This window comes from Solanum dulcamara, chromosome 4 (genome assembly GCF_947179165.1).
Source record: "Solanum dulcamara chromosome 4, daSolDulc1.2, whole genome shotgun sequence".
Classification (NCBI taxonomy): Eukaryota; Viridiplantae; Streptophyta; class Magnoliopsida; order Solanales; family Solanaceae; genus Solanum; species Solanum dulcamara.
In genome coordinates, this window is record NC_077240.1 from 23588556 (window position 1) to 23606357 (window position 17802).

At 31.5% G+C, this 17802-nt stretch overlaps 1 protein-coding gene and 1 long non-coding RNA gene across 3 annotated transcripts; both read left to right on the plus strand.

The window, feature by feature from the left end:
- Positions 1–4111, plus strand: LOC129887016 (uncharacterized). Of its 2 annotated transcripts, XR_008766277.1 has the most exons (3): positions 1–15; positions 110–443; positions 3998–4111. It is a non-coding gene; the product is annotated as an uncharacterized LOC129887016 (long non-coding RNA). The 2 variants fall into 2 exon arrangements; XR_008766276.1 differs by lacking the exon at positions 1–15 and having other exon boundaries at positions 22–443.
- Positions 4112–15537: 11426 nt separating this feature from the next.
- LOC129887017 (serine/threonine-protein kinase-like protein At3g51990) lies at positions 15538–17668 on the plus strand. The gene has a single exon (XM_055961949.1). It carries the CDS (start codon positions 15926–15928, stop codon positions 17369–17371), a length of 1446 nt encoding a protein of 481 aa, XP_055817924.1. The 5' UTR covers positions 15538–15925; the 3' UTR covers positions 17372–17668.
- The last annotated feature ends 134 nt before the right edge of the window (positions 17669–17802 follow it).

Sequence of the window (17802 nt, forward strand, 5' to 3'; positions counted from 1 at the left end):
CACTTTCCAATAAATGTAATTAAAAAATAATTATTTTACGGAGTTTCAAATTTTAACAATATTATATTTTTGAAAAATAACTATTGTTATTGAATTTCATATTATATAGGTGAAATTCCATGACCCGGGTCGGATCATTCCTGGACCGGATCGTGGATTTGAGAGAGCAATAAATTAGGGATCAGATAATGGCAACTGCAAACAATCAAAGTTGAGAAAGAGAGGAGTAGAAGAAAAGTGTGTTGATCAAAGAAAGGGAAAAGTGTTTTAAGCATGTCGTTAATGAAGGGAGAGCCATTGGTGAGGAAGGTTGCGCTGATGGCTAAGTATGCAGTGTTTCCTGGAGCTATGGCTGCTGCCGTTATCTATTCTCCTCCTCCTTACGCTTCTTATTATAAGCCCCAATCTTCTTCTTCAAAATAAACTTTTTGTTTTCCTTATGGGTATGTGCCCCCTTTTCTCTTGTTTTGCCTAATTTGGTCACTTCTAGGGTTTGGAATTTTGTATGCTATGAATATTTTAATTTATGTTTTGGGTATATTTTGTCTACTAATCGCATATCATTTTAACATCTCCTTGCAATTCCACTTTAATCTTAATTTTGCTTCTCAAGAGTCGAACAAACTGATTTTTGTCTTAGGTTGTTTAATGGACTCTTTCATCTTTTTTGGTATAATGCGTAATCGATATCCCGATGTAGCTCCAATAAGACCAAATTGATTTGATAAGCTGAAAAGGGATTAGATTGGGACGGAGGGAGAATTGCTTATCCTTGTTGGTATGTGACCTTTCTCAGCCTACGTCTTAATGATCTCTGCAATGTTTTGGGTTTTGGATATGATGTTTTTGTGAATATTTCTGTTCCTAACTTTATTGACCTAAATTTATCACTGGGTATATAATGCGGATGTTACATGCTCTTTAATCTTGTATGGTTCCTTGGTGTGTTGTGCCTCTTTTAGGTGGGGATGTGACTTGAGTTACCTTGAATTACATTTTTTTATTATTTGTACAGGGAAAAAAGTAAATCCATTTATTTCTTGTTTAGAGATTGTCAATGCTAGAGTATAAAAACTGGGTACTTGAATGGGTTTCCTGGTTATCTGGGGAGGAACCGTGTTGTTCCTGTGGTGACATACAACAGTGTGAATGCTGTTTAGATTACTAAAGGCTAGTGGTAAGAGCGCAGCTCGTTATGTGTGGAGTAGCTGCACGTTATGGGTTCGAATCCTTCTGCATATAAAAGCTTGGTATTTAAGTGGATAACATAGATGAGCAGGCACATTATCTTCCAAGTTTTGAACAATGCACCACTGGCCATCAGGGATTTCTCGGTTACAAAATAATAAGATTATTAAGGCCTCTAAAGTATAGGCAATATGTGCAGTATCGTGTTGTGTGATCTTTATAATAGTTAATTGCTATCTTTGATGGTGAAGTATATTCTCATTGCTTTCTTATTTTGAAAATGAAAGCACGGGGAATAAATTTGTTTACGGAGGAACTTTAAGGTTGAGTTTGTCTACACTTTAACTGTTTGGCATAAACTTTCTGGTTAACCATTGTATACGAGTGGAAAAAATGTAACAAGAGCATTTGCATTTGAAATGAGGTAAATTAAGTCATAGATGGAATAGTCCTCGGCGTCATTATGAGTTGTAATGTATTTGCTTTTTCTTTAAACGAAGGTTGTTTTGTGAGTAGCATGAGCTGCAAGCATAAATGAATATTATGGAATGTTACGACCAACTTTTTCACTTCATTCTGTCTGGATTTCCTAGAATGTGCTTTTGTGTCTTCTTATTATCTTGGTAACACCCTTATCCATGACAAAAAGTAGGTGGGGTGAAAGTGCTATATAAGCAGTTACCCTCCTGCATAAAAGTCGACACTGGGATATTACAAGAATGTTTTCTGTAAACTCAATTATGTTCAGTACCACATCAAAATCTGGGTTTGCAGTTTCTTGGCATTCCGCACGGGTTTGCATTTTTGTGGCATTCCGCATGGTGCGGAAGAGCTAATATCTGTTTGTTCTACCTTTTCCTATTCTTACTTTGCATCCCAGAATCCCTATTACTTTCTCTACTGTTTAACTGACTATTTAAACATGTTCTTACCGAGCTTAGGCGTTAATTGTTTTGAAGCTCGTGATTTTGCAACTTTCAACAATCAACTAGTAATAATGTTGTCTCTACATAAAGGTTTTATTACTAATTTCAAGAGATTAACTATGAAGTTCTTTTAGTTATGGTAAGAGACTTGAATGACCTTTATGGGTAAGTGAGAGATCAAGAGACATCTAGTTTTAGGGAACCCCTAATTTTCTAAAAGAGAAATTATCCAGCATTCAGAACTGGGTCTAGCAGAGCAGAATGGGTATAAAGGATTCAAATGGCTGACCAAAAAACTAGTTTGAAATTGAGGAATAACTGATTGATATATATTTATTACTCGTAAAAAGGTCATACCACCTTATGGAAGAAGTATAGAATAACCTGTAGCTACACAAGAATATTTTTCTCTATTGCTGTTAGCCAATCGTTTATACAAGTCGGAATTGATATATGCTCCGAAAGATAAGAAAAATCAGCAAGATGTAGTAATCTGCATGAAGGAATGCTTAGTTCCTGTATGGAAGATCTTCTAGTTCAGTTTCACTGCCTGGTTAATGACATTCCATGTCACACCCCTTCTTTCTTCTGGCTTCCTTCTAATCTTTCATAGTAAATGTCATATCTTATTGACACCTCCAATCAAATCATCAGATTCCAAGATTTTTTGTCTTCTTTGGATATATTAACTGATCTCCAACATTTTTCCGGCAACCCCAACGTTAAGACCAGCTTGTGTAAAATGACTTCTTTAGACAGTATAGTTGTCGTTTGTTTTGGACTTTTCGCTTTCAAATACAATGTGTTAAACACTTCACGGCCACTGCCGATTGACCCCAGGCTCTTGGAAAGAGCTGCTAAAGTTGCTTTTTGAGTGGTCTACTGTTAGCACCCGCAATGATTCCAAATCCTACTCTCTCAGTTCTATCAGTCTATACCACTTTGTTTAATCCCTTCCAGTTTCATGTCTCTTTCCTGCCAGCTTTCTGCTGTGTTTTTCTTCCGAATCCTCCTGTTTGCCTTCTCCACCCCATAACCTAATTACTTTCTTCAGGCTTGCTCCTCTGCGTCAGATCTTTCCTGCTGTTTCCCTAGTATTGGTTTACTGATTACCTTCAGTATTCCTTGTTCCATTTCACATCCCTCCATCAGAATCACTGTTTTTCCAACTCACCAAATGGAATTTTCGATTCTCATTTGCTTCCCGTTGAAAACTTCTTTCCGAGTTCCAACTGCTCCATTTTCTCAATGAATGATATTGGTATTCGTTGCAATAATTGATGTGCTCGTGCTTTTTGATACTTGGGATTCTTTTGCTTGTCGTAGAATTGATGGTTGAGCTAGATATCCTTTACATTAGTTTTCTGCCCTGTATTTCATGGATAGAAAGTTTTGCTTGTGATGTTGTTCTGATCATTCCTTGTCATGCCATGTTTAATAATTTGCATTGGGAAAGCTAAAGAAGCAAAGTTCAAGGTTGAGTTTGAACTTGATGAAATGAGCTGATTATCTAATTTGGACATGAGAACAACCCCATTACTTGCAGTATCGGAATATTTCTTACAGTAGTGACATCTTTTCTATTTGTATCTGACTTGATTTGAACTATTCTTTTTCATGGTCTTGTTTAGGTTGATCTCAAATGTATGAAATATGGCTTGTAAATTAACTTCTCTGTGAGACTTATTAGCCCAGTATGGCACAGTTTACGAGTTTAATAAAACTCCAATCTAGTTGCACAAATGAACTATAAATCAAGAATGTGATACTCTATTCAGTTGGCTTTCTTCTTTTCCAAGTACCACGGCTGCTCCCGTTTTAACTCAGATGTATTTTCTTTTTGAAGGTGTGGTAACTAACTTGATATCATTCTTTGATTGCAGGGTTCTTTTTGACTTACCGAATGCTTCTGGTTGCAGTAGTTCACTGAAATGCTGTATTTGTAATAGACTTGGTATGTAATAATAATCCAATGGAAGCTTGTTTCTTTGCTCAAACTATCCACTTTTGAAAATCGGAATAGGCTCGCTCCTTTCTATACTTTGTTATCATGTGAAACTTTCTTCCGTCATATAGGTTATATGTATCCAAGTTCCTTTCAAAGCGTGAAGGGCAAGAAAAATTAAAGAGTAACTAATTCATAAATAAATTAAAAGGTTGTTGCGTATTTGTTTATTGAATCTTTATTTGAAAAGAAACAATTCATCTTTTCCCCTTCATTTTAAAGGAACTGGTAACTCTCCCAACGAATTTCGAATCTGAGATTTTTAAGTTAAGGATAAAAGAATACTTATCATTACATTTGGACTATTTTATGAGTATCATATCTTCTATTCCCAGTTTTTGATTAGTATTATATAAAAAAATAAGTGAATAGATATGTCACTCATTAATAGTTTAGCTTCCACATGCCCTTACCATTTAATTTTTGGTTCAAATTTTCCGCTTCGTCCCCAATTAACCTAATTAGTTGATTAATAAGTGAAAAAAGACCAAGGTTACCTTCAAACTTGTAGTTGATATTATTTCAAAACTGAAACTCAAATCCAAACTTCCAGTTGTCATTGGAGTTTTTGGTCTTACAAAATTTATATAACCCAATTTCAACTCCAGTAAATAGCTTGATAAGAAGTTAAACATGTTAGTTGATTTGACTTTGATGACATCTATTCTCCCATTCTACACCATTACACCTGTCAAGCTATACTAGAAGTGATCTGATCGCAGTGAGTAACTTGGGGAGGGAAGGTTGTCCTACTATAAATGCTCTATAGGGGACCAGGTTAGTCACGACTGATTCACTACGCTCAAACCTCAAAGTCCAAAAGTTTAACCAAATTATTCCACACGTTAGTTAAATGTCCACCTAAACTTGCAAGATTCTGGCTAATTTCTCAATGAAAAACATTTCAGCTCTATCTATTTCAATAAAGTAATATATAAATATATATACTACACTTTTTTCTTCATTTATAAGCAAGCACTACCTAGCTAGATTAGGGCTGCGTATCGATCAATTAAGTTCGATTTTGAAATTTATTGGTTAAACCGTTATAAAACCGTTAAGATATTAGCTTATCTGTTATTGATTTATTTGTTATTGATCATTATCGGTTTGGTTTTCGGTTTAACCGTTAAGATTTGATACCAAAAAAAAACCTTTGAAAATCACTTAGAAACAATGTGACAGACTAAATGAACCATGCAAATGAGTTGCTAAATTACATCTTGCTCAAAAACAAATGTAAAACACTGTATAATGACCAAGAGTTTGAGAAAATCTAAGTGAAAGATTTTATATATTGAATAGTAATAAAGATAAATTATTAAGTTTCTATCGGGTTATCGGTTAACCCGTTAAGAAAAAATCTTAAACTGTTAAGAACCGATAACCTGATAACAAAAAAATTAAAATCATTACCAAAACTGCTAAATCGATAATGAGATAACTTTTTTCGGTTCAATTTTGAACCGCCCTAAGCTAGATGCTCTCTACATATACTAAAGACTTGGTCCAAAGTTTCAAATGAAGCTTCGATGTTCCCCTTTTTTCTAATCCAAAAAAAAACTACTTTTTTGACTCCACTTTTGACAGCAAATAATCCATTGATTTCCAAAAGGAAGAGTAAAATTTTACACTATCACATCATCTGGTATATCATCACAAACTGCCTTAGCTACTACCACTTTTTACTAAAGGAGGCTAAATAAATTCACCCCTAACTCTTTCATTATTTTCGAGTAATGTTGTCTCACATAAAAATTAAAACAAAAAATCATTTCAATCTTGAAAATGAACTCTCCAAAACTGAACAAACTCTTAGTTAGATGAAAGCTACATTGCAGAGTCCTTATATAAATTAATTGATCCCACCTAGCTCCTTTCAAGGACCACAATTATAATGGGACATCGTTTAGGTATTTTGGAAGCCATCTCTCTGGCATTCAAATCCAATATTTGACCTTATTTGGAAAATCTACTAACAGATATCCTACAATTTACTATAGTAACATGGGGTCCTCAATCCTCAATTATTTACTCCCTCCGTTCACATTTACTTATCGACTTTGCACTTTCTTTTTTAAAAAAAGTACATATTTTATCATAATACACATATTAATTAGTGTATAATATTAATAGATTTGAAAATGAATAGTTAATGTTAAAGGTAAAACGTAAAAAAAATTATCTGTTTTTTGATATATTGAAGTGGATAAATAAAAATGAACGAGGGACTATACATGTGGATTTTCCTAACTGGCTTGAAATGGACTTGCCATGAAACTTTTCTGTTCGTAATTCCATATGTTATTGCAGCTTGTCACCTTCCACAAAAATTCTTGGAATTCACCATTTTTATACTTAAGCTATTTTTCCATTCTAAATTATTACTCCCCACTGCCCTTTTACTAGTTTAATATTATACTTTCCTCAAGAAATTATTTATTAAGAGTTTGTTTTACTAAGTTGTTCATATTAATTATTTTAATTATGCATTGAAAAATTAAATTTAGCTAGTAGTACTACAGTAGCTAACTTAAATGATAAGGGTAGAATTGAAGAAATAAATAAATCAAAGTGGATAAGTAAAAGGTAAATGTATTTTTTAGTAATTAGTAAAAGAGGAACAGAGGGAGTACCTCATACAGTGATAGTGGAACTTATATCATCGGTGATTATCGAGTTGATTTTACGGATGATCACTTAATTAATAATTATTATTATTAATTTTTTTTTATTGAATCGTTATTTTCTCACTATTGGGATGGGTGTGAAGTGTACTGAGGTGAAGGTACAATATCGAGCTCGAGATATTAGAATGTGTAGTCACTTTTCTTCTTGATTCTTATTTTTTTTGACAAAAAAAAAATAATTTCTTAAATAACGTTTTATTTGTTCTATTTTATGTGATATTTTTTTTCTTTTAATCCATTCCAAAAAAAATATCATTTTATTATAATTAAAAATAAAAATAATTATTAATTGAATGATTACCAAGAAATCAACTATCAACTCAGTTATTATGAGTTTACTCTCTGAAACTAAAAGGGCAGACCTAAAAGATGCTTGCATCAATGTAACTTTCCAAAATTCTACTTCATTTCAAAAAGTAACATTTATTTATTCCTTCATTTGTCAGTACTACTAACCTCTGATTAAAATACACAAAAAATGTGGTCACTTTTTTGAAATAAAGCATACATATTCCCCTTTTGTTAAAGTCCAATAAGGCAATAACCACTTTCTTGATTCACTTTTTGAATTCATTGAGTTCCTAAAGAATTTTTTGTTTACAACAATAACCTCTGGTTTGGTCTATCATAACAAGTTGCGTTGCACTTTATAGCTAATTTCACGGTTGAAATTGCGGGAAATAATATTTTTTGGTTAGATACATTAATTTTGGTCAACTTAGGATCCCAATGTAATCTTAAACCTACCTAAGGAATCGAGTTAATTTTTATTATTACATAGGCGGAGAGGAAGGGAAAACAGGAGAAGATATTATAAGGTGAAAAATTGAATTTTCATTCATTAAGTAAAAGTTAAAATAGTCAATTGTTTGAACGACTAAATTAAAGACCCATTTAAGTATATAATATTAATTACGAATTTTAGTACATGTTTCATCTTTATCAAAAATATCAATATTTTTCTTACCTGAAATAGCAAAAATATAAAATACATTTCCTTTTTTTTCTCTCTCCTACTTTTCTTATATAAATAAAGATTTCTCTCTCTTCCTTTTTTTCATTTCTTTTCTCTTTCCTCCTCTTTCTCTTTCCTCCTCTTTCTCTTTTCTCTCTCTACTTCTTCTCTTCTTTTTTTTTTTTCGTTTTTCCTCCAATTTTTCTGTCCATATTTTTCTCTTTCTCCTAGAAATAATAATTAATTATTTTAATTTTGAATTGAATATTATAGAAATGATGTTTTTACTATTTTTTAAATTAAATAATTTTTTTATATAAATATATATATATATATATATATACTGCATTTCTAATACAATCAAAATAAATAAATATAAACAATAAGTGTAATACATTTTGAATTTAATATATTATACATATTATAGGTATGTTGCAATGCACGTGATGGATATATAACTAAAATATTTTTAACTCAAATGTATTACACGTGGTGAATATATAAATAAAATATTTTTAATACAATAATATATTCCGTTAATAAGAGAAAAAAATAAAAATATATTATAATAGATTTTGAATTCAATATATTATATGCATGTTTCAATGCACGTGGTGAATATATAACAAAAATATTTTTAATACAATAATATATTCCGTTAATAAGAGAAAAAAATAAAAAATAATATAATAGATTTTAAATTCAATATATTATAGGCATGTTTTAATGCACGTGGTGAATATATAACTAAAATATTTATAATAAAATAATATATTTTAGCACCATTAATAAGAGAAAAAATAAATAATAATTAAAATATATTTTGAAATCAATTTATGATACATATTATAGGCATCTTTCAATAAATGTGATGAATATATAATTAAATTATTTTTAATACAAATATATTATAAATATTATATGTGAATTTCAAATAATTTGGTACTATTTAAATTAGGATAATTAATTATTATTTAAAAAGAGAGAGAAAGAAAATAAGAGAAAGAGAAAAATAGATAGAAAAAAAAAAGGCACAGAGAGGGGGAGGGAGAGGGAGAGAAAGGGGGGTTATGAGATAATTTTAATTATTAATTAAAATAAATATGACATAGATCGTAATTAAAATCCTAAAAAGAGTAATTATTAAATTAAATGCGTTAATTTATGGTGATGCTATCACACCAACTTTCGAATTTTGTCAACCTAAGAAATCTGGTGTGGGGAAAAAGAAAGTATCTTTTCAGTAATTTTACCTATTTGGTAATATTATGCTCCCCATTATAAAAGTGAAGGAAACATAATTGAATTGTTTGGTCAATTAAGTAATCCACGTGGTACTTATAATAGCTTTTACAAGTGTTTGGGACAATTAAGGATGATTAAATTGCTTCGACAATTAAGCCTAAAATTTGTTTTAATATTGTCTTAAATTTATTTGATCTCTCGTGTAAATCTTTTGAAATATAAAGAGGCAATTTCTAAATCAAGTATTATAACTTCTCGACGCATCTCTATTAAACTAAAATGATTTAGTTGATCATTCGTTTGTACTAAATAAATTCATCTGTAATTATTTCATTATTAATTTTGACTAATGTAATCTCATCGTCTTAAATAAAACAAACAAAGGAAAAAAAGTTTTTTTTTATTTAAAAATCGTGAAAATGAACCCTCTAGAGTTAAAACAAACTCTCTGTTACGTGAAAGCTACATTGCACATTCCTAATTTCCTATATGTGAAGGACCACAATATATATAGGAAATCCATTTGGATATCTTATTGGAAGCCATTTTCATATCCAAAAATTTATTACTCTTGTACTATCTTGTGAAATAGAAAATATAATATGAAAAAAATGATTTCGAAGAAAATCAGGACATTATAGTAAAATGTTACTGAACAAATGACTAGTATTATAACAAGATTTGACTGAACTAGTTTATTTTAACGTGGGTCCTTAAATTATTTATATGTATGTGTAATGGGGCGGAGTGTTGGCCGGTTAAGGTCTCTCACGTTCAAAAGATGAAAGTTGTCGAGATGAGAATGTTGAGATGGATGTGTGGGCATACCAGGAGCAACAGGATTAGAAACGAGGCTATTCGGGACAAGATAGAAGTGGCATCGGTGGAAGACAAGATGCGAGAAATGCGACTGAGATGATTTGGGCATGTGAAGAGGAGAGACACAAATGGATAGTTTCAGAAGAGGTAGGGGTAGGCCGAAGAAATATTGGGGAGAGGTGATTAGACAGGACATGGCGCGATTACAGCTTACCGAGGACATGACCTTAGATAGGAGGGTGTGGAAAACCCACATTAGGGTAGAAGGTTAGTACATAGTCTCGCTATTCTTCTTTATTAGTAGGCGCATTAGCGCACTATAATTTCTTGTGCTCTGATTTCTGTTATTATCTATTACTTTCTGTACTTTGATTACTCTATTTTATCCTTGTCGTTTTCATTATTTGCTTTCTCATATATGCTTTATCTAACCTCTTTTATGTTTTTATGCTTTTATTAAGCCGAGGGTCTTTCGAAAACAGTCGTACTACCTTGATAGGAGTCAGGTCTGCGTATACTTTACTTTTTTCAGACCCCACGTTGTGGGGTTTCATTGGATTGTTGTTGTTGTACGTGTATTCTTAACTAGCTTGAAATGGATATACACCTTGTCATCTTCCACAAAAATCTTGGCTTTTTAATTTTGTACTTAGAGTGTGGAGAGAAATATCTTTTAGAAAATATTTTTTAATTTTTTCATTTTTTCATTTTTGATCGGTTGATCAAAATTTTTGAAAAATACTTTTTCTAGAAAAAATAAGTTTCGTAAAAATAAAAAAAAATATTTTTTTTAGTAAAAATAGAAAAAACAAGTTTCATATGTGACGTTTCATGGAAGGCCCCCCCCCCCCCCCCCCCGAATTGAAACTAGTTCTCCTCAATTTATTATATTCCTTCTTTTGGTTCTAAGGAACAATTAATTAGTTAATTAACCTCCATGCACAAGTATTAATAGTACTATCTAATAGGTCTGTTGAGGGTTAAACTTGTTTACTCAAAATAAGAACATGTTCATAAAATGGTCTATTTACCGCGATATAATATTTATGTCAAATCAATCAATTTAACTCCAACGGTTTAAATTAAAATGAGGATAAATATCACTTGGTCATAAACTAAACACATTCTTTCCATTTATTAATTTGATGTAAATTTCAATTGAAATAAATTTTGTACATATAATATTAATTAACTTGCATTCTAAGCTTCGAATTATTTCATCACGAGATATCTCATCAACATATCTGTCCTACTTCAAAAAAATATTTTAATAAAGAAATAATGAAGATGGAGAAAACATGCGTTAGGTAGGAAAATAATTTTGAATTTGGACATTTTTTAGGTATATCAGTCCCATCTGCAAGTTGATTCTTGACAATTGGCAACACCACTCTATTCAAGAAGCTAATTCATTATTAATTTTATGGATTAAAATTTTAAGATTTTAATATCAAATCTATTATACTTTTGAATTTATAAGTTCAAAATTAAATATTTATTAAGAAAATTAATAAATTCTCTTACATACATTTTCTATATTAAAAATGAGTCCGGTGTTGAACAATTGAACATAGGCTCCACCCAAAATTGCTCCAACTTCAAGGATTTAATTAAATAATTTGAGGTGAAAAACAACTTTCCATAAGTGTTCAAAATGCTAACCACTAACTAATATAATACTACTAATTCATAGAATATATTGGGAATAATTTTTTTTTTTGTTCCCTCTATCCCGTGATTAATATTGTAGTAATGTACTACGTAATAGTTCCAATAGACAAGTGAATAAGCAATTACAAATATAATTTCCTTCATAATCATCTATATGTCCCTCATTGTTTTGATTTATTAATTCCATCAATACTTTGGATGGTTGTAAGATCAAAAATGTTATATGAAAATATGATATTCAACTTTAAAGGTTCAACATATTCACATGATGAGTGTCATAAAAATACGAATGTTAAAATAAATGTGTAAAATTAAAGCGACCTACAATTTAATCAAGACGTAACAAGATTCACATAGACAATTCAATTAGTTGGGACATCTACGACCCCCCAAGTTTTTTAGTTTTTTTTTTAAAAAAAAAAGATTATTGGTTCGACATTAATTTTAATATGAGCTTGGTAGACCCATTAATAAAAATGAAAAATGTCCTACTTTAATCAAGCAATCCCTAGGTGCACTCTTCCTCTCTGCCCAGAAAGTAAATATATAAATGAGAACAAAATAAAAATAAAAATAGTCTAATCTTTGAATATACGTTTTGTGTAATGAGATTGGCAAGAAATATACAAAATATTTCAATATTTTATAGGCATACTTTTGCCCACAGTTGACCAGATTAACTACGAATCACGTGCATAATTAACCTCCTTAATTCCTTAAAACGTTATTATGACTAAAATTGGAATTAATTTCTATTCCACAAATATATTTTCTTTCTATCCATCCATGACTGAATAAGTAGTAAGTTCAAATTCACAAGTTTAATTTGTCCATTATATTACATCAAATTTTATTATTTTAGAGTATGTTTTGGGGAAAAGATGATTTTTTTTGTCTAATTTATAGGATGAGAAATGTAATGACTCGACAACAAAAATAGGAATCTCTTGTAATCGTACACCGGTGGTTTTTATGAATAAAATTGTTCTACAATTTTTACTTAACACGATTTGTTATATAGATTGTGAGTCGGAATTTAGTATTCAGCGTCTGATTATGCGATCTTGGATTGTTAATGCATGTTCAGTTCCTATAGTATAGTTTATTTAGTGTCTAAATATGCGATCTTGGATTGTTAACGCACGTTCAATTCCTACAGTATAGTTGCTATTTTTATCTACACAATGAGTCAAGGAAATTTTATTAATAGTATTCCTCTAAGAATCTCTTATACTTTTAATTTCATGATTTTCTCTCGGACAAAGTATAATATATATATATATATATATATTTCTTAGTAACTTTTAGTTTTGTTCAAGGAAATCACAAAAAAATGAATTTGCTAATGAAGATTACACATTAAATTAAGAGAAACTTATAACATTATTATTTATGATTTCTTAGAAATATTATTATTTATGATTTCTTAGTAATATTTTATCTGATTTATTGAAGCAATAGCCAATAAGTGGCTAAAAAGAAATTGCATGTTTCCTCTACATTATTGCTTTCACTTTCTTAAGCAATCTAAAGTCTACTAAACAATTGGAAGAAGAATGTGGAAATTTCTTCTCATCCCTCTAGTTTCCTTCGTTCACACTTTTCCTCTCATTTTCATATTTGAAGTTTTAACAAGTCCAGTTTTGTTCTAACATCATTCTTGTTACTAACTCCGTTCCTATATTAGATGAGCATCTTACTAAAAATGTTTGTCCTCATATTATTTGATTACTTATTAAATTAAGATAGAATTAATTAAATTTTTCATATTTTACCCCTATAATTAATATGACCTTTTGAATGTAAACAATTCTCAATATTAGCTATTTCTATACTCTATATATATTGCATTGATATAAACAAATAGCATAATGGTAAAGTCTTCCAATGTATTAATAATTTCTTAATCACCGTGTAAAATTAGAAGTGCTCATCTAATATGAGACGGAGGTAATATTAATTAAAAAAAAGATTTATTTTGCCTTTGTTCTAACATAATGATAATTTTTAATCATAATCAAAAACTGAAAGGTAAATTTGAACCTCTCTTTTTTTTTCCTCAAAAAACTTGACCACATGGATTGAAGTTCCAAGGTAAGTACGAGATAATTTACTAACAACAAAAATATGAATAGATCAAAAAAATTAATAGAGATAGAATTAAGCAATTTCGAATTGTACATAGGCAAATTTAGTCCTTTTACCTTATATTAATATAAAATGAAACCATCATTAAATTTACCACACCTAAATAATCTGTAGCTTGTTTTATCAAATATTTTGGGAAATTTCAAGTAGAATATACTTTCCATTTTTTGTGGGTTTTCTACGCAGTATTCTTTACTTCATGCCATAGTTGTTAAATAACTTCTAGTATAGATTATGAAATTGTTTCCAGACACGACCGGAAAAAAAAAAGAAATTGTTCCACGTGAATTGGGACGTATCAATTCCGATAGAACGAGATAATAAATAGCAATAATATACCTTGTATAATTTTACACGTAAAGTATGAAAAAAATAGAGTATATTAAGATTTATTCTTATTTTGTGAGTATAAAGAAATTGTGAATAAACTCTCGACTCAAGAACAAATGAAAAGAAAACAATAATAACAAGCACCAACACCAATAAAATAATAAATCAACATGGGTTGTGATGTAGTGGTGGGACTGTTTCATCCTTAACTAGAGATCTCGGGTTCAAGCCCTGAGTATGGAAAAAATCTTGTTGGGAGGGTTACCCCCAAATGGATCCTGCAGTGCGCGATTCGGATTTAATCGGGGTTCCACGGATTCCAGACACTAGGCAAGAAACTAAAAAGAACCATTAAAATAATAAGATAAGCAAAATGAAAAATACAATCTATACGACCATAGTACTCTACCGTAGATCTAAGAATAGACAACCCTAAAAAAAGAGCAAAGGTTTAAATTGCATAAAACTCCATTAATAACCCTTTCAAACTAATCATACTTGAGAACAAAGTTGAAAGTGCAATCAGTTCCCACCAAAGTGTGGTAGATGGGGATGTGCTTCTTCCTTAATCAAATGTCTTGAGTTTAAATTTTGGGTATCAAAAAATCTTTGATAGATAACATTTTCCCCCTGAATGGGGCCTTACATAATATGAACGTAAAGTGAGTTTTTGGCCAAAATCATCCTTAAAATATACTTCAAACTTAAATTACATCCTTAAAATATCATGATTTGCAGAAAACATCTTCTAAGTATTTAAAAGTTAACAACTTTCATCCTTCTGCTAGAATTTATCAGAAAATTAACAGATTCCACAAAACTCAAGCCACCCTTTCGTATTTATTATTTTGAGATACACCAAAAATATTATCGTGAACTTTTTGGGCAATTGAGTTTAGCATTTTGTAAAAAAATTTAATTAACAAATTTTTAATTTATTTTTCATGTGATTTAATATTAAAAAAATTATCAGTTGAACTATGTTTCTTCTCAACTGAATTTACTAGAAGCGGTGTTTGTTAAAGACTTCCACTTCTAATAATGGAGAATGAAACTCGAATGCAAGACATAATCAGAATTTTGATTAAAAGCTTGAATGCGAGACATAATCAAAATTTTTGATCACCTATATATCAAATTTCACCCAAAAATTATTGATTATCTACAATTTGACTTTTAAAAAAATGAAGATAATTAAGTGCTAACTTCGTTCCATTAGTAAAAGAGAAGAATAATAATCCTCACACCTTCCTAACATTTTTTGTTTCAGCAAGCGATGGTGTCCAAGATTTTTAAACTTCTTTTTTTTTATGAGATTTTTTATAGTAGATAATAATTATGCAGAAAAACTTTTTGTTCACTTGAATTGCACATATTTTTGGCGGTTTCTTTAATTTTTTGACAATATTTAACAGAATGATGGAAATTATTAATTTTCAAATACTTGGACGATGTTTTTTGTCAAAAATAATATTTTAAGAATATAATTTAAATTTAAGATATAATTTAAGGATATTTTTAGTCGAAACTCAATATAAAATAGTCAAATTCCAATGCACACATTCAACATCGAATAGAAAACAACGCAGATATCACCGAATAGGAAAAAAAGTGCAATCAGTTTCATCAATTCTGCAAACCATAAATCATCCCCCATTTTTTACCCTATTTCTTAAGCCAAAATAAATATTAGATGGTGTCAGTTCTTGTGATTCCATTTCAGTGGACAGTGGGCAACCCATTTTAGCCATTATAACCGCAACATCTCTCTCTCCCTCATCGTCATTATTACCAAGCTGCAATTATCTGCAATTCCCAGAAACCAAAAGAGCTCTTCATCTGAAAAACCCATCAAAATACACTTTTTTTTGTTCTGGATTTGCCAATATTTATATGTGAAAACACACATAAAGCTTGTTGAGTGTACAGAAAAGAAAAAAAAAACTTTATGGGTTATCTATCATGTAAAGCTGAATCTTCCATATCAATTTCCAATCCTCAGAGTTGTACGGCCACTCCGAAGAAACCCCATCAACCCCATAATCAAGAAAAGGAAAAACCCATCAAAATCCAGGAGTTTAACTACAGAGATCTTGAAGCTGCCACAAATGGTTTCTCTGACCAAAAGCTTCTTGGTAGGGGTAGCCATGGACTTGTGTATAAAGGGATCCTTCGTAATGGCCGTCTTGTAGCTGTAAAGAGGTCTTCTAGAATTGCCCCAAGAATCAGAACCACCTCGACATCTGGGCAGGAGAATTGTAACGAGGTAGAGAATGAAATTGATATTCTTTCGAAATTGCAGAGCCCAAGGTTGGTTAATCTTGTTGGTTTTTCTAATGATTCTCATGACACGCTTTTGGTTGTTGAGTTTATGTCTAATGGTACCCTTTATGATGTCCTGCATTCCAATTCTCGTCCACTTAGTTGGGGGAGAAGGATAAAATTGGCTTTACAAACTGCAAAGGCTGTTGATATTCTCCATTCTTTGAGTCCTCCTGTAATTCATCGTGATATTAAGTCTGCTAATGTGTTGATAGACAGGAATTTCAATGCCCGCTTGGGTGATTTTGGGTTAGCATTAAGGTGTCATCTTGATGATTTTAGGTTGAGGTCTACTCCTCCTGCTGGTACAATGGGTTATCTTGATCCATGTTATGTCACCCCTGATAATTTGAGCACCAAGACCGATGTCTTTAGTTTTGGGATTTTGTTGTTGGAGATTATTAGTGGGAGGAAAGCTATTGATGTAGCGTATTCGCCTCCCTCTATTGTGGATTGGGCCATTCCATTGATAAAGAGAGGGAAGCTCTTGGCTGTATACGATCCAAGGATTCCACCTCCTAAGGATCCTGGAATAAGAAAGCAATTGGCAGTTGTGGCTGCAAAATGTGTGAGGCCGTGTAGGGAGAGGAGGCCAACAATGAAGGAGGTGGCCGAATGTTTGACTGGGTTGAGTAAGTTGGTACCTTTACATTCCTGGAATGGTTTTACCAATCCTTGTTTGATGGTTGAGACCGTGGGCCAACCTGTGGAGTCGAGAACCAGCCAGTTGAACTTGAGGGGAAAAGGTAGTAAACTTAGAGATTTGGATGGTGGAGATGCTAGACTTGCAACCCCTCTAAGGAATTCGCCGAGAGCTTACTCTGACTTGGGGTTGCGCAGCAATTTGATGGATTTAATGGCTGGAAATGATGGGCAGTCTGAATTTCGTGGAGAGGGTGATGGGGTTGAACCTAAGTCAAAATCTATCAGTAGAGCTCTGAGCTGCAGATATGTAAGCGGCTCAGTTGTTGGTAGAAGAAACAATGAGTCTTTAGTTCACAGCAGCGGTAGAGGAGGTACATCCCGTTTTAGAAGAAACAATTCAGTTGGTGAGCATTCAGATAGGGATTGAAGAGCTGATAGAATTGTTAGTTCAATCGCTTCAGCTCTGTTGTTAATCTTTGTAGAGCATTGTAATTTTTGGAAAGTCATTTGGAATCTCTTTCTGATTTGATGAGCAAGAAAAGCTTATTCCTATAAGCTTCTCTTGCTTTCAGATCATATGGAAGTAAGATAGTGTAGGGATGTTGAATTCTTTAGGCTCTTATTGTAGAGCATTAGTAAAGTCGATCGATTGGTCATGTATGTTGCTCACAAGCACACCTTTTGTACTTTTCACGAATTCTTCTGTATTTCAATTGTTGATATATATGAATAGTGACAAATGATTATGCCAAAACTCATTCATGGCAATGCAAATATTTACTTGTCTGCATAAAAAGCATATGGATCACAATTCCTCATCGGAACTTCATGAGAAGGAAGACAAACCTATAATGCTGT

Excerpts from the sequence above, each read along its gene's own strand:
- LOC129887017 (XM_055961949.1), top strand. The coding sequence starts at position 15,926 with ATGGGTTATCTATCATGTAAAGCTGAATCTTCCATATCAATTTCCAAT.